Source organism: Ochotona curzoniae, unplaced genomic scaffold (genome assembly GCF_017591425.1).
Source record: "Ochotona curzoniae isolate NIBS_2020 unplaced genomic scaffold, NIBS_Ocur_1.0 contig_1, whole genome shotgun sequence".
NCBI classification, from domain to species: Eukaryota; Metazoa; Chordata; class Mammalia; order Lagomorpha; family Ochotonidae; genus Ochotona; species Ochotona curzoniae.
In genome coordinates, this window is record NW_024464918.1 from 45,018,941 (window position 1) to 45,040,372 (window position 21,432).

General features: G+C 46.1%; 1 protein-coding gene across 1 annotated transcript in view; it reads right to left on the reverse strand.

Moving 5' to 3' along the window:
- YTHDC2 (YTH domain containing 2) overlaps positions 1-17,471 on the reverse strand; it is a 54,488-nt gene extending 37,017 nt beyond the window's left edge. Inside the window, exons 1-8 of the mRNA XM_040973242.1 lie at positions 17,303-17,471; positions 16,703-16,793; positions 11,137-11,333; positions 9,811-10,010; positions 6,980-7,146; positions 5,961-6,063; positions 4,999-5,155; positions 599-706 (exon numbers count right to left, since the gene is read on the reverse strand). Coding sequence (XP_040829176.1) covers positions 599-706; positions 4,999-5,155; positions 5,961-6,063; positions 6,980-7,146; positions 9,811-10,010; positions 11,137-11,333; positions 16,703-16,793; positions 17,303-17,471 — 1,192 coding nt within the window. The remainder of the gene's footprint in view (positions 1-598; positions 707-4,998; positions 5,156-5,960; positions 6,064-6,979; positions 7,147-9,810; positions 10,011-11,136; positions 11,334-16,702; positions 16,794-17,302) is intronic.
- Positions 17,472-21,432: the final 3,961 nt, after the last annotated feature.

Sequence of the window (21,432 nt, forward strand, 5' to 3'; positions counted from 1 at the left end):
GGTACAGACACAGGGATGCAGGCCCCTGGCCAGCAGTGACCGCGCCAGTGGAGACACCTGGGTCCGCTGGCAGAGGGCTGAGCTCAACGCCCAGGAGCACAAGGGGCGGCACTCTCCCCCCGGGAGGCCACAGGGAACTGCATTCCTGCCACTCCCACAGCAGACTGCATTTCCAAGTCACAGATTTCAGTCTGGCCTAACCCTAACTATTGCAGACATTTGGCTAATGGACCAGCAGATAAGAGGCAGCTCTCTTGAATAACAAGCAAGCAGACACAGCACACACACAGCCCTCTGTCGTGGACATACCTGCGAAAGCCACTTACTGCTCACAGGCTACTAGTGTTACGCTCTCCATTCTACTTTCCTTAAAATGATGGTTTCGTCCCAGGGCAGGAAACACTGAAACCCTCCACTCTGGAATCCTGCAGCTCCTCTGAGTACACTCTAACTTCTAGACATAAATCAGAATCCCAAGCGTTCATCTGGGCAACTCACAATACGTCATTCAATTACACACAACAGGAAGAGACCCAAAGCACATCTTCCCGGAACATTGGGGATATCTTGGTTTATTTGTTTTAACTAAAAAACTTACCTCGCTGTTTTTCTTTTTTATACTTTAACATCTCCTTGTTTGTATATCCAGTAGTTCTTAAAATATCTTCTAGAAACATTTCTTTTACTTCAAAAGGTCTTCCTTGTACTAAATAACAGAAATAATTTATTTGTATCTTGAACTAATTTACACAAAAAACATGGACTCAAGCTCATGGACCTGAGTATAACAGCCAAAAATCAGTTTCAAAATTCACTATTTTCATACTGTACTTTGAAAACACAACTTTGTGTGGGCTCAGTGCAATGGGTCAATTAGCTAATCCTACTCCTTGCAAGCAACAGGACCCCCATAAGGACACAGGTTCATGTCCTGGCTGCTCCACTTCCTTTCCAGCTCCCTACTTGAGGCCTGGGAAAGCAGAGGAGGCTGACCCAGAGCTTCAGGACCTTGCACCCATATGGGAAACAGAAAAAGCTCCTGGCTCCTTACTTCAGATCAGCTCTGGCTGTTGTGGCCACTGAAGTCATTTAGGGAGTGAACCAGCAGATGGAAAATCTTTCTGTCTCTCCTTCCCTCTAAATCTGCCTTTCCAGGCCCGGCGCAATGGCGCAGTGGTTAAGGTCCTCGCCTTGAACGCCCAGGATCCCATATGGGCACCGGTTCTAATCCCAGCAGCTCCACTTCCCATCCAGCTCCCTGCCTGTGGCCCGGGAGAACAGTCGAGGACAGCCCAAAGCTTTGGGACCCTGCACCCGTGTGGGAAACCGGGAAGAGGCTCCTGGCTTCGGATTGGCTCAGCTCCAGCCATTGCGGCTGCCTGGGAAGTGAATCATTGGACGGAAAATCTTCCTCTCTGTCTCTCCTCTCTGTATATCTGCCTTTCCAATAAAAATAAAATAAATAAATAAATCTGCCTTTCCACAAGTAAATAAGAGTTACACCATTGCCTGCAAGAGCAGCCTCCCACAAGAGCACCAGTTCAAGTCTTGGTTCCATTTCTGAGTCTGTTCTGTGTTGAGGTGCTCAGGGAAGCAGCAGATAACCCAAGCATGTGGACCCGTCACCCCCATGAGAAAGCTGGATGGATCTCTAGGCGCTTGGCTTTGTTGTTCAGGGGACTGAACCAGTGGATGGAACGTCTTCCTCCTTTTGTGTCTCTGTGCTTCTCTCTGTAACTCTCTTTTTCAAGTAAAATAAGTCTTTTCTTTGCTCTTTTCCAGTCTGTATTATCCACTTACTACCTGTCTGGCATCACACTGGGCACCAGGAACACAGTGTTACGTAACAACAGAGCTACCTCCTGCCTGGTTGAGCTAAATGACTAAGGAAGATGAGTATTAATTCAGCAATCCAGAATAGAAAAGTAGAGTCGCAAAATTCCTATGAGAGTTCTGTAAGAAAAAACATAAGACATATAGAGGATGTGACTGCAAGCAGAGAATGGGCAAGGACCAATGCCATAACACAGCAGAGCAATCCGAGTACCAGGCAGAGTCCGGCTGTCCCACCTCCACCATCTCCTGCTCACGTGCCTGGGAAAGCAGCGATAAGATTCCATCCCATGAGAAAGCAGGGGGCAGCCCGGTGCCTCTCAGCTGTGGCCTTCTGAGCAGGGAGCCGACAGAGGGAGAGCTCTGCTGACTGCGTTTCTGTCTTCCATCCTTTTCTCTCTCACACACGCTCTCTTTCAAATAAATAAGTCTTTTTTAAAACAATGTGATTAAAAAAAAACACTAGACTATATAAAAGGAGGGAGTTTTCAACGAAAGAAAAACAGCATGAGCAAAGACCCTACGGTGGGAAGATGCCTGATACTTTCAAGAAATGAAAACATAACATGCTGGGGAATGGTGGGAGCAAGCGGAAGGCGACTGAAGCTCCAAACGAGCCAAGAGCAACTAATGCTATGTTGAGGGTTTAGGCCTGTCGTCGAAACAAAGCCATTCCAAGCCTGAGGCTCACTCTGGGCAAGGCCACCAGCTGAGGACAGTGGGATGGACATCTCCTACAGGAAGGAGCCACTGCACCAGTTCAGGAGAAAAGGCACTGAGAGAGATCAGTGACAGTAAAACCAGACTGTCGAAGCAGGAGGGAGACCCCCGGAATTCACTGCACAGCAGACAGACAGTCGAAGCAGGAGGGAGACCCCCGGAATTCACTGCACAGCAGACAGACAGTCGAAGCAGGAGGGAGACCCCCGGAATTCACTGCACAGCAGACAGACTGTCGAAGCAGGAGGGAGACCCCCGGAATTCACTGCACAGCAAACAGACTGTTGAAGCAGGAGGGAGACCCCCGGAATTCACTGCACAGCAGACAGACTGTTGAAGCGGGAGGGAGAGCCCCGGAATTCACTGCACGTGAGAAGGACAAAGAAGGTAAACTGCAGATCTCAGATGTCTGCTGGCAAATGCAGAAGGACAGTGACGTCATTCTTTGGGACAACAAAGAAAGCTGAAAAGTAAAAATGACTGGCAAGACTGTTGCCAAAATAAGCTTTCCAAGAATGGTTGTCCTATGAGCCTAACCATTCAGGAATACTTTCTGTGAACCTGAGAATCTAATACACTAATAAACTCTTTCAAAAGAAAAGAGACCACAGCCAGGCTATAACACAGAGTAAGATTCAGGAGGCACCGACACCAAACAAACCAAGGAACCTGAGCATTTTACACAAAAAGGAGGACCAACAAGAGATACCACGTCAGAAAACTCCACGAGATTTCTGTCTGTAATTTCAATGTCAGTTTCAGTCATCAGAATAATATCAAAACGCCACTCATAAGAACTCGCAGTGGGTCACTTGGGAAGGCTAACCCACTGCTTGGGACACTCATATCGCCTACCCACGCACTCACTTGAGCCCCACTACTGCGCTTTAAACCCAACTTCCTGCAAACGCACCCAGGACGCAGCAGACAACTCAAATTTGTGAGCCCTTGCGACACACACGCGAGACCCAGACAGAGTCCCCGGCTCCTGGCTCAGGCTGAGAACAGCTGTGGTGGCCGCAGCCATTCGGGAGATAAACCGGCAAAGATCTCAAGAGCTTTCTGTCTGTCTCCATTCCCTTCTTCCTCTCTCTGCCCTCCTTTTCTACTTTTCAAGTAAACAAATAAGTCTTAAAAAAAATTCCCAAGTGAACAGTCGCATATACTTTAAAAATATAAATCACGTCAACATTTTGAAACAAAAAATAGCAAAACTTATTAAAGTTAAAAACAGGTAAATTCCTTTAATCAGTGATTGAACTTCCAGTATCACCCGTAAGATAAGAGAATATAAGATATATGTATAATGATTTTCAATGCACTATTGCTTAGAGTCGGGGGGGACTGTTCTAGAGCAAACATAAATGTGCAAAAGAGAAATAGTTAAGTAAATCATAGTACTTCCATCCTATGAAATATTAAAACAGCTGTTTAAAATAAATGAACAAGGTCCTGGCACAGTAGCCTAGCAGCTAAAGCCCTCACCCTGCATGTGCCAGGATCCCACATGGGCTCGTTTGTGCCCTGGCAACCCCTCTTCCCATCCAGCTCCCTGCCTGTGGCCTGGAACAGCAATTGAGGACGGCCCAAAGCCTTGGGACCCTGCACCCATGTGGGAGACCTAGAAGAAGCTCCTGGCTCCTGACTTCAGATGGGCTCAGCTCCAGCCATTGCGGTTGCTTGGGGAATGAATCAACAGACAGAAGATCTTCCTCTCTGTCTCTCCTCTTCTATATATATCTGACTTTCCAATAAGAATAAATAAATCTTTAAAAAAATAAAAACAAATGCACAAACCCTAGAGTCATTGAACTGGAGAAAAACAATGACATATATACTCATTTTTGTAAATTGTTTGTACAAGTCACATATATGTGTACTGAGCATGAACATGATAAATATAAGATGTACAAGTCACATATATGTGTACTGAGCATGAACATGATAAATATAAGATATACAATGATTTTAATATTCTTATCAGGAAAACAGACATAGAACAAAATGAGGATGGGGAGAACTGTGAACTATTCCCTGTAAATGTGCTTCTTTGGGTAAACATTGTTCCACTGAAAGAAACGTAACAATTTTGAAAGAAGACTTTCCAGTTTAAGGATCGATGGAAAAATGAGTTTTTATCAAAGGACACATAGAAAAGTTAAGTCTCAGTAAATTCCTAACTGAACAGGAAGTAAACACGGGAATGCAGACCACTTTTCCAAGGAATCTCAACATAGCGGGAAGTGGCTACAGCAGAAACACAGCTCAGGCACGCTCATGACCACGATCAGCGAACGGGGCTCCCGGCACATGCCAACGGCATGGGCAGAAATGGGGCGCTGCACACAGCGAGCTCAGCTGCGGATCTATCTCAGAACACACACTCACTCTCTCTGCTTCAGGACACTCCACATGACAAAATAAGGAAAAGCATGATCCACTTACTGTGTATCACTGGACAACTTCCGAAATATCTTATGAAGAGATTGACATCCAAGGCGGCACTAGAGAGAATCAGTTTCAAAGCTGGATGTTTCTGCAGCAAATCTCTTAACTTGGTAAGTAAAAAATCACTAAATCGATCCCTCTCGTGCACTTCGTCCTGCAGTAAACAGAAATAAAACCATGCAACTGTTAAACATTATTGACAACTGAGTCTTTCAAATAATGACACTGCTGGGTTTTACACTAACTTAAGCTAAATGTGGACAAGGCTTATCGATACTAGTGAAAACTAATTAGGTGCAATTCAGAAATGCGGACATCACAACAGCCTACGGTGGGTGACAAAGTACTGCCTTTTTCCCCACAGAGTGTAAACCCTCACAAACTCACACAAATTATGAATTAGTAGAAGCCCAAACCAATGCTATTTTGCTGTAAACAAGCTCAAATGAAGCAGACTTCTGTTAGCATCAGGACTTAAACGCATCCTTTGCTTTGGTAAGTCTCCAAATTTGCTTATTATAAGATTATAAAACTGATTTTTTTTCTTATACAAATAGGATAGAAGCACTGACTTCTTTGCTAAAAAGGTAACGCATCTGCTTATTTCATCTACAATTCATTAGCCAGCATTTAAATGACTATAAATTATACTACTGCAGGGGGAACCGCATGACATGGAAGGAGATGAGTAGTCATAAAGATAGAATTTCCAAATCTCTAAGCACATGCATCACTTTCGCAGGAAAAGCACACTTTCCAACTACCCACTTAACTTCTTTCCACACAGTCATTCTTTCAATACGGTCATTTCAAATAATTATACAAAAAAGTAAGTTGACCATAACAGCCTGTTCAAAAGAATAAACTAATTTTTATTTTTACCCTATTCTAAAAATGTAATTATATATTTAAATCTTAAACAATAGGATTTACATAGACTAAATTCTCAATATCCTTACCACAATAACATGTGTCACTGTTGACAATGTACTGTCCCCGGCCATCAGTGTGCGAAGCAACACCCCATTAGTGCAAAATGTCAGAAGTGTCTTTGGTGAAACCCTTTTCAAAAAAGTAACAAATACATGATTACACGTTTTATGTACTTGAAATATAAACACAATAAATGATGGTCTATAGATACTCTAATAAATTTATTAGGAAAGTTATGTGAAATTCAAAGGATCTTCAATAGGTTAATAGAAATGTGTATTATTAACAATGGATATCCTATTTTTTGTGAAAAAATAAAAATTATTTCAATTCCATTTTCCATGAACTTTCAAAATGCCCTCACATGTATTTCAAGCCTGATAACCTCATAGTCACTAATACCAACTTTTTATTAAGTGAGTGATATATCTGATTAAAAACCTTAAGTAGGTTTTTCTATCAAAAACAAAAATTTGTTTGGGGGAGAAAACACATCTCAGAGGAATCAGTTTTTTAACTCATTACTGACAACAAAGAAATAGTAATACAAGTCAAAAAGGTGCTACCAGCACTGTTGTAGGCCAAGCACTCTAATCCAAAAATCAAAAACCTGAAGTGTTGCAAAATCTGGCATTTTAAAAGAGCATTTCATATTAGGAACGCCTAATTGGCTATATTCAAAATCTACACTCTCCAACATGTGAAACTATTTTTGTCCCAAGCATTGTGAGAGGGATACACAACCTGCATTAATGATAGCAAATCAGCCACCAGCGACTACTGACTCCAGGAAATCGCCCTCAGCCCTGAGCTCCGGACGCTCTGCCGAGCTCACTGCAGAGGGGAGCCTGAGGCCACGGACTGACGGCCTGCATGCAATGTGACTGAAACTGCACTAAGTTAGGCATGACACCTTGATGGCGACCTACTGTGAGCAAAATGATTATCTGACATTTCAAATAACACATTTTCTACTTTTTAATCGAGAGAAACACAGCCTTTTTCAAAACAGGACAACAAAATCCAGGTTAGAGAACACTAGTACCTGCTTTCTAGTCGGATCTGATAACCAATCGTCTGACCAATCCTTTCTCTTCTCTCAGCAGCAACTCTCTCAGCCACAGCAATCGCCGCCAATCGCCGTGGCTGAGTGCAGAAAATACGGCAGGGAATACCATTTTTAAAGCAATCATCTAAAAGAAACTGAGGAATCTGGAAAAAAAAGTATTAAAATACCATGACATAGCTACAACCCGAAAAGCATTAAAACTAAAACAATTCCGTGACATGTTCAAACACAATAATCATAAAATCAACAACTCCTGCGTAAGTGGCAATATTCACATAGGAAATGCAACTAAAAGATACTGTTCATAATAAAACGTAAACTATTTCAAATCAATTTTATCAAGAAATAATTAAGTCCTATATGAAGACAGCAAAAACCAGCAGAAAAATATGTAAGAATTCCTGAATATATAAAGAAAAATGCCATATTTTTGGGCAGGAATGATAATAATTAAATCTCCCCAGATTCTTCTATTAAGTCAATAAAATGACAATACAAATTTTCTCTCTCGCTCTGATCTTTCAAATAAATGGATATTTTTTAAAAGAAAAATAAGGGGTTTTTTTATGATTTACCTATTTTTACTAGAAAGGAATATTTATAGAGAGGCGAGAGAAATATCTTCCATCCAGTAGTCCACTCCCCTGATGGCCACAACAGCCAGAGCAGAACCCATTCGAAGCCAGGAGCCAGGAGCTTCTTCTGCGTCTCCCTCTGGGGTGCACGCAGAACTTGAATCATCTGCTGCTTTCCCAGGCCCCAAGCAAGGGCTGAACAGGAAGCGCAGCAGCAGGTAGACGCATGGGCGCCCACGTGGGATGCTGGTGTCACAGAGGGAGGCTTAGCCCACCACACCACAGCATCAGCCCCTCAACACTTGAAGTTCTTTAGAGAAGGAAAATAGGCTAGAAGGAAGCCACTCTCTTGTTGTTGTTGTTGTTATTCTGCACTTCAAATAAATAAGGAATCAAGAAAATAATTAAAAACAACAAAAATGTTGCTTTTTTAAAATCTGGAGATAGAAAATGCTTCCTTTAGCATGAACAAAAGCCTAAACACAAATATAACTGACTAAACAAAAATATAAAAGTACCAAAAAAGGCACCATAAACAAAGCTAAAAGTAAACAAAAACTTGGAGAAATTATTTTTAATATTCTTAACAGATATGTATGTTAACACATGTTCTAAAAAGTCAATTCAAAATAATCTAGCCAAAAAAGGAATATAAATAAGAAACTCAACTGAAGATAAACAAATGCATAATAAGCAAAAAATATATTCAACTCTCATTAATCAAGGAAATCTAAATTTAAACACTGTTTGCTTACCAGACAGATAAGGGGCACAAATACAGTAACATTCATTTTGCCCAAGCTTTAGAGAAACAAGAACTTTGAATACCATGTATGAAACTGTTTAGAATTATTAAACAGTACCTAGTTAAAATAGCTATTAAAATTTCCTTATTCTTGGAAATTCCTTCTTGGAATTTACCCTATTAAAAGACTTTCAAAAAGGAAGAAATAGTAAGATACAACATAAGAAACTACAACTGAGGCCTTCTGCCATCTATGAACTCTACCTTTCATTCCTTACATATGAGACGGGGTAACATGGGCCCAGAGCAGTAGATTAGTGGGTAAATCCTCACCTTGCATCCAGAACCCTATATTGGCACCAGTTTATATCTCACTAGAATCCCATTTGGACGTTGATTCCTATCCAGGTGGCCCCACTTCCCATCCAGCTCCCTGGGAAAGCAGTCTGGGAAAGCAGTCGAGGATGGCCCAAGGCCTTGGGACCCGGCACCTGCATGGGAGACCTGGAAGAGGCTCTTGGCTTCGGATCAGCTCAGCTCTGGCCGTTGCAGCCGTTTGGGGAGTGGACCAGCAGATACAAGATCTTCCTCTCTGTCTCTCCTTCTCTCTGTAAACCTACATTTCCAATTAAAATTAAATCTTTAAAAAAACAAGAATTCTAACGCAGATCTTTCAAAAATAAGTGTATTTCTAGGTATATGGGGAAAAATATCCAATTTCTTTAAGTGGAAATTAACATTATCCCATGTTTTTAAATATTTATTTATATTTGAAATCAGATTTACACAGAGAGGAGAGACAGAGAGATCTTTCATCTGCTGGTTCACTCTCCAAGTGGCTGCAAGGGTGGGAGCTGAGCCATACAGCCAAAGTCAGGAGCTTCCTCCAGGTCTCTCAGGTGGGTGTGCAGGATCCCAAAGCCATGGCCGTCCTCCACTGTCTCCCAGAACACAAGCAGGGAGCTGGGTGGGAAGCAGAGCAACTGGGACACAAACCAGCACCTGCACGGGATCCAGTGCTTGCAGAGAAAGGATTAGCCAATTGACACATCGTGCCAGGAGGGCCCTAAACTAATATTTTTGTTGCTACTGCTTTTACTTTAGCCTTGGCTCCTAAGTGCGAAACACCAACAGACACTGTAGGGGTCTCTAAAATCGCCTTTAGAGGCTGTAATCCTTCGTGCCAGACTCAGGCTCAGAGGGCACAAGCAGCCTTAACTTCACAGCTGGGGAGAGAGGCAACCAGAACCTGGGCCAAGACCATCCTATGTTCCTACAGTAATACCAAACATCCTTGTTTAAACAAAGCCCAAAGCCGCTTCCTTTCTACAAACTCTTTAAATGTTCTCCCATAGTAATCTATTTCTGAAATAGCCATTAGACTAACCAGATATTTTCTTTTCTATATTTTTAAAAACACCTGTAATGCAAATTGCACAAACCTCAACATATTTCAAATTTCTTGTGTAAACAAGAAAGAAGCAAACCTGAGTCGTCTTTCCAGATCCAGTTTCTCCCACAATCAAAACTACTTTGTTTTCCTTTATTATTTTCACAATTTCTTCTTGCTTCTCAAACACTGGCAAAGACTGTCTGAAAGAGTCAAACTCCGATTCTCCTCTCTTCCCTGGGATCTGAGGGATGCCGTTGTTGAGCCGGCCACTCGTCTTGCTCATTTCTCGGTTTTCTTTGAAAATGAAAAAAAGAACAAACATTTGTGACTAACACTGAAAAAAAGCATTAAAAATAAGCACCTATAGTTTCTGATGTACTATTAAATATTTCTTCTCAGTCTAGATGTGAGCCAGTAGGCCTCAATTACTGCACTACCACGCTTGCTATTCTAGAAAGTAAATCTTCACAGCATTTCTGATGGGGAATAAACAAAAATGAATCATCCAATAACTTAAAAAATTTTTAAAACACAATTTTGATCATCTAAATGATTTTCAAGCCTGCTGTAAGTTTCTATAAATGTCACAGAGTACCAAAACCTTACAGAAGGAAATTTATGCATACAATAACCGTTATATATAACATGAAAATATAATTTTTAAAAAAAGGAAATATGCACGAATGTCAAGTTATACATTAAGACTGGGTGATCAAACTAAATGGCATATATAAATACAAGTTCCTAAGACTCAACAACCACAAAGGAAAAAGCAGCTTGACACACTTTGTAACCTTCATGTAGTTGAAAATGCTTGTGGGACATCCAGGATGGACTGCTTTCTAGCAGTAATTAAGCAAATCAATAAAACAACCTTCTCATTAGGAAAGTTGCCCTTCTAAATAGTACAAATACAATTTCATTTTATAATGTATCTGTTTATCCACCTTTGAGCAACTTAGAGCAATACAGAGTCTGTCCCATCCCCTAGGAGAAGGAAAGCCCCGTTCACGCCTCACTGCTGCAGGCTCGGGCACTGGGTCCCACACAGAACGCGGGCAGAGGGTCGGCGTCACCCCAGCTTACCAGCCAAGGAGAGGCCTGGAGCCCAGCGCCCACCTCCCCAGCCCAATCCCTGCGTGCCCCGACTGCTGCTGGGAGCTCTGCGGTAACGCTAACACGCTCCCTGCACATGCTAAGTGCTTAACAGACGGTAGCTATTGTTAGAACACCTTAAAAAACAAACTGCTTCAACTCTGTGACCTGTCTTACTGCTGTGTTTTTTAACTCTTTCTTAATCATTTGTCACTATTCAAATTGACAAAACTTTAATCATCTCAGGTTTTAAACACAAGACTAAAATGGAAAAGAACAATACCAAATAATAGGCAAATTAAAATGCTCCCCAGAAAATACATACCAGCTTCAACCGCAAACACATTTCCTCTTTCTGTCTTGGGCAGCAGTTCAGTCCGTTCCTTGTTGGTGACAGGGAATCTCTGAATTAGGCTCCTAACAGCATGTTTTGTATGATGGGTCAAATTACAGGTCATCATCGCATGAGCAGTTTCTGATCCATCTCTCTTCTTCACAGTGAGGTATCTATTTGCTCCCTTTCTGAATATTAATAAAAATCATTTAATACTATATATATAGTCAACTTTTTCACTGACAGTATATGCCCATTTAGGAAATATGTCTCTAAACACTGAAAAAAAATCAAAATGCTTTGTAACAAGATGAAAATCCCAAAATATTCTGGACAGCAAGGTTTGTGGCTCAAATAACTGCAAGACTATCTTCAATTAAAATTTCAAACTGCTGCAAATCCAATTTTAAAATCAGCAAAAGGTCTACTTACCCACAATGTTACATTCTGACTGCATGGTGGGTGAAACATCACCCCAAGTTAATAGGTGCTGGGAAGCACAGAGGGGAAGAAACCACCTGAACTACAAAACCTCAGAAGTAGGTTAGGGAACAGTGACGCGGCTCACTGCTCTGATCGGATGTCGTCTAAATGTTTCCACAGAGCTGGTAATGTCGCACTCCACAAAAACCTCATAAGATAGCCAAGTGTTCTGGCTGGGCCAAAAATATGTAAATCTGAATTAATGCTAACTCTTCTTCTTTTTTTTTTTTTTTCAATGGAAAGGTGGATATACAGAGAGGGGAGATAGAGAGGAAGATCTTCCGTCCGATGATTCACTCCCCAAGTGAGCGCAACAGCCGATACTATGCCGATCCGAAGCCAGGAGCCTCTTCTGGGTCTCCCACGCGGGTGCAGGGTCCCAAGGCTTTGGGTCGTCCTCGACTGCTTTCCCCGGGCCACAGGCAGGGAGCTGGAAGGGAAGCGGGGCTGCCGGGATTAGAACCGGCGCCCATATGGGATCCCGGGCGTGCAAGGCGAGGACCTTAACCACTTGCACTACTGCGCCGGGCCCAATGCTAACTCTTCTTACATACACATTTTTTTCTTCAAGTGAAATAAATTCTTCAGAGCTTCCGGTTTGACCCCTGAGTTCTAAGACAGTGATGATTTGGTGTAAGTACATTTGTTCCTTCAGCTGGCTCATGCTGTAATCTAGCAGCGGGTAGGAGCTCAGCTTCCGCAGGCACACGGCTCTGGGTCCGAATCCCAGCTCCCCTGCTTGCCAGCTGGGCAGGCAGGTACAAATTCTTTCATGATCCTGCAGCTAAGACAGTAACTCCTATCCCAAGGACACTCACACGGTGAGGCAAGACCCTGCAAACGACGTGCGGGCTCCATCAGGGATCCTCTCCGCCACTGAAAGCTATCACAATCAGGAGGAATGATCGCCCCTCAAGTTTTATCCAGAATACTTCATAAAATGCTTTACTATCTGTTAATCACTATGATACTTACAGAAATAAGCAACACTCATAAAGACAGTGAAAATTACAAGTATGATTTTATACTGTTCATTAAATTAGAATTTTGTCAGCATCTTCATTATGATTGATATTAAGGATATACCTACACAGCTTTAGCTATTTAAATCTTTTAAGTGAAATCTTCAATTTACTAAGATTTATACTTTCTAGAAACTATGTTATAATGAACTATAAGCTTTACATGTTGTCATTCCTGAACAGGTACGGAGTGGTACTTCATGATGCTACAAAGATAAAATAGTTGAAACATAACCTGATACAGAAATCTTGGTTGTTTCTATGGCAAGTTAGAATTACAGGATTCTAGAGACATGCTCTGTACTAGGTTTCTTCCCCGTAGATATTTCTGAAGCCTCAAAACAATTGTTACATTCAATCATTCATCCTACTTCGGTGCCTTTTCCCTTAGAAAATTTTAACTACAAAAGGCAAGTGGTGTACTGTAAGAGAGAAAAAAAAAAAAAAACACCACTGCAAAAGTCAGGAAGCTGCCATTCAGCCTCAAAAGAACTTTTCAATTATGGAGCTGTACGATTAGAAACAAACCATTTTAGGCCCGGTACAATAGCCTAATAGCTAAATTCTTGACTTGTATCTGCCAGGATACCATATGGGCACCAGGTTGAGTCCTGCTTCTCCACTTTCGATCCAGCTCCCTGCCTGTGGTCAGGGGAAAGCAGCAGAGGACAGCCCAAGGCCTTGGGACCCTGCACCCATGTGGGAGACCCAGAAGCTGCTCCTGGCTCCTGGCTTAGCATAGGCTCAGCTCCATCTGTTGGAGCCACTTGGGGTATGAACCAGCAGATAGAAGATCTTTCTGTCTATCCTTTTTTCTGTAAATCTGTCTTTGCAATAAAGATAAAATAAATATTAAAAAAAAAAAAAAAGAAAAAGCCTTTATTACAAACAAACATTAGAGATATTTTTTATCAACCAATATACAGTGTTAGGGAAGTAAAGTTACTGACTTACTAAGATTTCCTTTAGTTATATGAAAGGGAGAGAGGGAGATTGAGGACTTCCATCTCTGGTTTCCTGTCCAGATGGCCTGGGTCAGCCCCATGCCAGCTACCTGGAACTCCATCTGTGTCTCCCACGTGGGTACAGGGGCCAAGGACTTGGACCTGCTTCAACTGCTTTCGAAGACACAAAGCAAGGAGCTGTGCTGGAAGTACAACTGCTCCAATACGGGTTGCCAGTGTTACAGCCAGCAACAACCCATCCTCTACTTTGGACCATCCTCGACCGCTTTCCCAGGCCACAGGCAGGGAGCCAGCTACAAGTGGAGCAGCCAGGACACAAACTGGTGCCCATATGGGCACATGCAAGCATGCAAGGCAAAGATTTAGCCAATAGTCCATCATCCAGGCTCCAGGGGTTTTTCTTAAAAATTATTTCGGGAAGCCTTTGCAAAATTTTACCTTTGAACTAATTGTCTTTTCATTCATTCAGCATATATTAAGCACTTACTATATGCCAGGTACTTTAGAAGCTGGGACTATAAAATAGAGGAAGATATATTCTCTTTTCTCAACAAGGTACCAACTAAAGTAAAGGACCAAACTAAAACCTTTACACAGGTTGCTTAAGCACAATGTAGCCTGTACATGGAAAATCAACTCACACTAAGCAGGGGCAGCACCTTTTAAAATTTCATGAATTCAGTTTCAACACAGAAGGCAAGGTAAGAAGACAGCAACAACCTGACAGTTTGTGTTTTAGTACAAAATTCTGCTTGTGGCTACCAGTGCTCACTTCTGTATCACATGAACAAACTGCAGGTCAGTCACCTCATCACTGTGAGGACGGAGCACTCAACAGTGTGTGAGATTTGTTTTACTTATTTTAAAGGCAGAGTTGACAGACAGAAACAGAGACAGGGACACACACGAAAGCTCCATCCACTGGTTCACTCTCCAATTGACCAAGCAAAGCCAGGAGCTTCATGGGGGTCTCCCAGGGGGACAGGGGGACGGGGAGGCGGAGGGGATAGGGGCACGGAGGGGACGGGGGCACGAGGAGGGGGGACAGGGGGCACGGGGGCCACCTTCCCCGGCACGTTGGCAGGGGGCTGGATGCAAGCCAGCACTCAGAGGGGATGTCAGCTAGAGATCTGCTCTGCCGTGTAATAGGGCATGCTGAGGCAGTCAAGGACCGCCCAGTCTTGGCATCCTACACCCGCGTGGGAGACCGCAGGAGGCTTCGGATCAGTGCAGCTGCAGCTACTGTGGCTGCTTGAGAAGTGAATCAGTGAACAGAAGCTCTTCCTCTCTGCCTCTCCTCCTCTCCGTATATCTGACTTTGCAATAAAAATAAATAAATCTTTTTTTAAAAAATCAATACAGAAGACACTGATCAGTGGATTTAAAGTTAATCAGGAAGACTGAGGTCCAGTGTTGCATTGCGCAGTAGGGTATATTTCAAAATAGCAATAATAAAATTAAATCAATAACCAACTACAAAATCGAATTTAAAATGTTTTCAACAAAAAAATACATATTTGAAGTGATGAACTTTCCAATTACTCAAATTCCATAACATGCACATGCGTGAACACATCACAACACACCCCATAAATATATTCTAATATTTGCCAATTTAAAACATAGATTTCAACAGCACTACATGGATCCCATCATCGGAATTCCCGAACGACGGAACGTGAGCATTCGTTAGTCTGAATGACCCCCAAACCACGAAGCACTATTTCAGGCTGCTCCTCTTTAATCCTAACTGTCCAGTTACTAACTTGGTGGGAAAGAAAACACCACAACATACATTCTAAAGCTGACCATTGCGGCACAGTAACATTCAAAAAAAGAAGTTCTCTAAACAATTAAACTGTTATCTTTCACACATCAGTTCACCAGAAAGAGATCTTGTTCCCAATCAACAATGAAAACCCTGGGGTGAGGGGCGCTGGCCCAGCGGCCCGCCACGCGGGACACCCACATCCCACATGTGAGGACCAGTTAAGAAGCCCAGCTCGGGCCCGGCGCGGTGGTGCAAGTGGTTAAAGGTCCTCGCCTTGCACGCCCGGGATCCCATATGGGCGCCGGTTCTATCCCGGCAGCCCCGCTTCCCTTCCAGCTCCCTGCCTGTGGCCTGGGAAAGCAGTCGAGGACGGCCCAAAGCTTTGGGACCCTGCACCCGCGTGCACCTGGCTTCGGATCGGCATAGTATCGGCTGTTGCGCTCACTTGGGGAGTGAATCATCGGATGGAAGATCTTCCTCTCTGTCTCTCCTCTCTGTATATCTGCCTTTCCAATGAAAAAATAATAAAAAATAAATCTTTAAGAAGCCCAGCTCCTCTGCTTCCATTCCAGCTTCCGGCGAGTGCGCGCCCTGGAAGGCACGCTCCGAGGACTAAAGAATGAAAGATTTTTCTCATGAGCAATCTTCTCCAACTTTTAAATTCTTTTCCTTGCATCTTAAATTCAACCTGTGAAGGAGTTCAAAGCTTACCACCCTAAACATGTCCCTCTGGCATTAAGGATTACGTCAAGGGAAACTGAGAAAAGGCCTGTGTGCTCCCCCTTCAACAGGAAGCGGAGAGTTCTACTCCCCGAGCCTGGCGGACACGGAGCCAGCACGGCAGCAAAGCTGGCGAGGACTCCCCGGCGCTCACCGCCGCGGACTGCCGCCCCTACAAGCCCAAAGCGCTGTTCCTCCGTCTCGCCGCTTCCCACACGGAGTCCTATCGTCGTTCCACAAGCCCCAGCTGAATCCGGCGGCATCCAGCTTTTTCCTGTGTGACCAATGCACATTTTGATAAATTCGCTTTTGCTTTGCAGTCTCTTTTATCAGCCTAGTTTATAGGGTCTCAGCCAGTGAGCCCAAAAGAATGGCGGAAGATTTTTCTCCCATTTTTGTTTTAAGCTTGTTGGAATATCGGGGTACCTAGGAAGAAAGAGCTGAACTGGGAGCGACCTCATCAGTTCCGCTACATGCAAGGTCATCAAGAATGCGATGACAAACGGTAACAACTACTGAAATACAGTTAAAAACAGGTCTCTGCCACACCTCTTTTTGGTAAACAGTTCTTTTAAATAAGAAAGCTATCAGCTTACCCTTTACTTTTAGACACCAAACCGAGAGACTGGCTCAGTCGGTGGATAAAGGCTCTCTCAGTACTGGTCAAAGAAGAAGGAAATTCCATTTCTATATTGGAAAAAAGAAAAAAAACAAAAAACAACACGGTAGCATCAGCGTACACAGGCAATTTGCTTTCAAGCAGTACACACACGGATGCGAGGGCGGGAAAAAAACCACAAATTTACATTTTCTGCAACAAGTAGATATTAATCCAATAATAACGCCCGCCAGAATTCAACGTTAATTCCTAGAAGTGGCCGCTGGTGCTGCGCCTATCACTCCGCTCGGGCCGGCGGGGTGACTCCGTCCTTCCCCACGGGGCTGGGGGCTGCCGGGCGTGCCGGGCCCCCCGAGCAGGGGGTCTACACCCGGGCCCCAACGCTGCCCAACCGCCTCCTGCCTCTCTGGGAACACACTTGCACAGTGCAACTCTCGCAAGGGAAATCCGTCCATCCGTCCCCGCATGCTTAGCTTTCCGTCTGTTCCCACAGCGCACAAGCGCGTCAGCGTTTCCTGACGGGGCAGAAGGCTCGGCCCGCGGCAGAGACCCGCCTCCCCGCGCCCGGCCGCCTCACCTCTCTGGTCCCCATAGCGGAAGCGTTCCAGCGCGATGTTGACGGCGATCTTGACTTCCTCGTCGATGCGGATGTCCTTCAGCCCCTTGGCCCGGCCGCCGCCCGCCGGGCCGCCGCCGCCACCTCCGGGAGCCGGCGGCCGCGGGGAGACGCTGCTCGGCCGGGACATGGCCCTGAGGGGCGCTTCTCCTCGGCCCGGAGCCGCCAGGCTGGCCGGCTGGCAGCCGGGAGCAGGCACCGCGGGCCTCGGGGCCTCCGCCTGACGGCTCCGCAGGCGGCCGCGCTGGGCCCGGCTCTCGGGAAAGCCTCCGGTCGCCACAGCAGCCGCGAAGGCCAAGGCGCAGGTGCCGCCGCCGCCACCTCAGCCCCGGCGCGGCGGGGCGCGCGCGTGATGACGTCACGGCCGCGGCGCCCGGGGAAGACTCACTGGCTGCTCAGGCGTCGCTTCCCGGGGCGTCGCTGGTCAGACTTCGCTCCCCACGAATGTGCAGCCTTGGGACTGTAAATTCGCTCAGAAAGCCCGTAGTGGCTGCTGCTGCCGGCTTCCAGAGCCCGGCCCTCGTGGCCAGACATCACTGCAACCCTGGCACCTGACCGCAGGCCTTCCAGGCCACGCGGGACCACCACACCAAACGTCATGCCCTGCTGACTCATTTCAGACCGCAATAAACTGCACATTGGAAGCTTCCTGCAACAAGTAGCCAGTTCTAGAAAAGATCGGATGGGATCCTCTCACGTTTCAGGGAGCCAAAAGTTAGCTGACGTTAAGTGGGGGGAAGGCGTGTGAGTGAAGATAAGTATAAGTCAAGGTTGGCAGTCAAGCTTAGGAGTGAGCTGTGCGTGTGCCTCGGAGGCCTAAGCGTGATGGGAGCTAACTAGATCAGAAGCTACACAGTTGTTAAGGAAACCAAAATTCCAAAGAAACCTGAAGTCAGACTTTGAAGACTTTGTGAAACTATTTTTAAAGGTTTATTCATTTACATGTTTGAAAGCAGAATGCCAGTGAGGGAAGGAGAGAGATTGCCTCTGCTTGGGTACACCCCAAATGACAGCAGCAGCCAGGTCCAGCCAGGAGCTGCACCCGCGTGTCCTGTGGGGGAGGAAGGGATTCTGGTATGCGTGCCAGCATCTGCTGTTTCTCATGCAGGGGCTGGGTCAGAAGCAGGCTGCAGGCCAACACTCCGATGTGGGCTGCTGGCATTCCAGGCGGCGGCCTAGCCCAGCGTGCCACAACACAGGAGCCTTGGGAAGCTTCTGACTGATTCAGCAGTGACACGACCTTTGCTGTCCCCTCTCCAGGCTTGCCCTGACTGGTCGTACGACTCCCAAGCAGGCTGGTGTAGAAGTGGTCCAGGACGATGGTGAACGAGGAAGAAACTGCACAGGATGCCGCTGGACCACAGGAGGACCCACCCAGGGAGCACGGTGAGCAGGGGACGCTCGGTGCCCGCTCAGGGCTGTCAACCGCTTCCACAGAGCAGCGAGTGACAGCCGTTGCGAGGGGAGACACCCAGGCGAGGGTCCTGCTTTGCTGCCTCACGTGGGGGACACGCAGTGGTTACCTGACTGGAACAAGTACACCCGACCTAGGAAGGAGGCCTGTCAGAAACGGCAGGACCTGGAGGCCTCAGGCCAGAATGACACTTGGGCCAGAACTACGAATCATGACCAACTGAAGTGTGTCGCTGCTGCTTCTGCAACCCCTCTGCCTTTCCCTGCAAGCCTCATAAGTGAATTCTGGCCCTTAGAATGGGGCTAGAACGGACATACACTGCTCTCATGCTTGGTCCTAAAGTCTTTAGGGAATTCTCCACCCTCTGCGTTTCCTGGTCAGCTGGAAGTTCCCAGAAAATGTTGGAGCTGCACGTGCAGGGCACCTGGCTCCTGAGTGGTGAGAGGCGAGAGAAGGCCTGCTCCTTGGTGGAAGCCCTGAGAGCCAGAGGACTTTGTCGCAACGTTGCTAAAGTCACCCTTGTTCCTTCCCACATTGACTCTGACCTTGGACATGGCCATTGGGTGCATGATCAAATGGGACAGAAGTTTGAACGGTGTCTGCGCCCTCGGGATGTCCCTCTGTCCTTGCTGGGGGCTCCTTTTCCACTGACCGCAGACACATGGCCTGGCCCTCTGAGGACCTGGGCACGTGCCGACAGCACCAAGCCAGACCTGCGGACAAGACCGCACTGGCAAGTCCAGCCTCAGACCAACTGTGCGATGAATGCAGCCACCCAAGTGACCCACGCCAAGGTCAGGGAACAGCTGCGTGCTTGGTCCACCGAGTCTGAGAAAGGAAAGCTGCCACTCTAGGTTGCCACGGCTCAGGTGGGGCTTGGTACACAGCCGCTGGTAACCGAGGGGTTTTCTGGCTAGTGTGGTGAGGCAGGGGTCAGGCTGGTCCCCACCAGAAGAGACACCCAAAAGAATGGCTTCTGCGGCTCCAACGCCTCCGCAGGTCCCTGGCCCTGCAAACAGCTGGGGCTGCCCTCCTCAACCACAAGGCCCGCGTGGCAGAGGGGCAGCTCCCTACATGTGACCGACCGCGTGTTTGCCACTGCTGCCATGGGCACTTCCTCTGCGTCCCTCGCCTCACCCCATTCTGAGCGAGGGCGTTTGAGTCCACCGGTTCTGGGAAGAAACAGGGTCTTGAGTTGGTTCCAGTTTTCTAGAATTGGAAAGAGGGAGAAGTGACATGTCTACACTCCAGGGAGTCATTGAAACTCCTCTAGGGAAGCACGGGACGGCCCCGGGCGGCTCCAGAGGCCCGGGGATGCAGAGGGAATCGGTGGCTGGCGACGGCAGGGCAGAGTCCCTTCCTCTCACTGCCTGATGCCCTCACACTCCGCGGGCCCCCCGACCTTTTGAAAGTTCAGGACCACAACCAGGAGATACTGCCTTCATCGAGATTAATTACAGAAATGTTGAGCCCTGCTCATTTTGAATCCATGAAATTTGTCCCACTACCCAAGGTTTGAGGAATTAGAAAATTACTTCCTGAACTGTCACCTGCTCCGTAGAAGGGAGGGGCAGGCCTTGAGCCCAGCAGTGCAAACATTCAAGTCTCAAAGCAGGAGAATCAGGGCTTGACCCTCACCCTGGTTCCCGACCCCAGCTTCCAGCTAATGCACGCCTTGGGAGGCAGTACATGATGGCTGAGGGACTGGGGTGCCTGCCACCCACCTGGGGGACCTGGCTGGAGCCCCTGACTCCTGGCTCTGGCCAGACACAGCCTGGCTACTCCGACATTCGAGCAATGAACCAACAGATGGGTTAGAGTTCTCTGTGTCAAGTAGAAACTGCAAATCACGTCAAAGTTGTGCATGGATTTCAACATTATTTGCACTAGATTAATATTATCTTTTGACTCTATTTTCCGCAAAAGTTTTGAAGCAGTCTTACGATTTTGTGTACGTCAAAAATGGGATGATTTGTTGAACTCCGGATTTGCATTTCTCCACCTTCATGCATACTAGCACGTTGGCCACAAGGGGGTGCTAGAGGCTACCTTTTGCTTGTGGTCCTAGGTGTCAGGCAGCCTCTCACCTTGGTGGACTGTAAGCTCAGCAATCGCAGTATCAATAGTTGAGAAGGCAGTAACTGATGCTCTGTAATTGCGCTAGGAGAAGCATCTACTAGGGTGTATTTTTCCTGTTTCTTCTGCATGAACATGTGGCAGGAGAGCCCAGCTGTGCAAAAAATCACAAATGGCTGGAGTTGGGATGCCTCGCTTTGAGCTGCCATCTGAGAGGTGGCATCCCACCAGGAGTGGCTGGCTCTCCCTGCTCCACCTCCACTCCCGCTCCCTGCTAACGCTCCTGGGAAGGCAGGCGCTGGAGGGCCAAGGCCGTGGGTCCCTGCCAGCCAGCTAGGATACCTGCATCAAGTTCCTGGTCATGCCTGGCCTAGACTTGGGTGTTGTGGCTCTTTGGGAAGAGAACAAACAGAATATTTGTCTCCATATATCTTTGTTATTCTGCTTTTCAAGTTAAATAAATAAATCCTTAAAAAAAAAAAAAAGCCCTGCGAGCAATAAGGGTTATTGGTCATTAATTACTGTCTCCATTTTTCTGAAGGTTCCAGTTTGTAAAGCCCTGGCAAATCGCCTTGTGGGTAGTTGGAGGGTTGCAAGCATT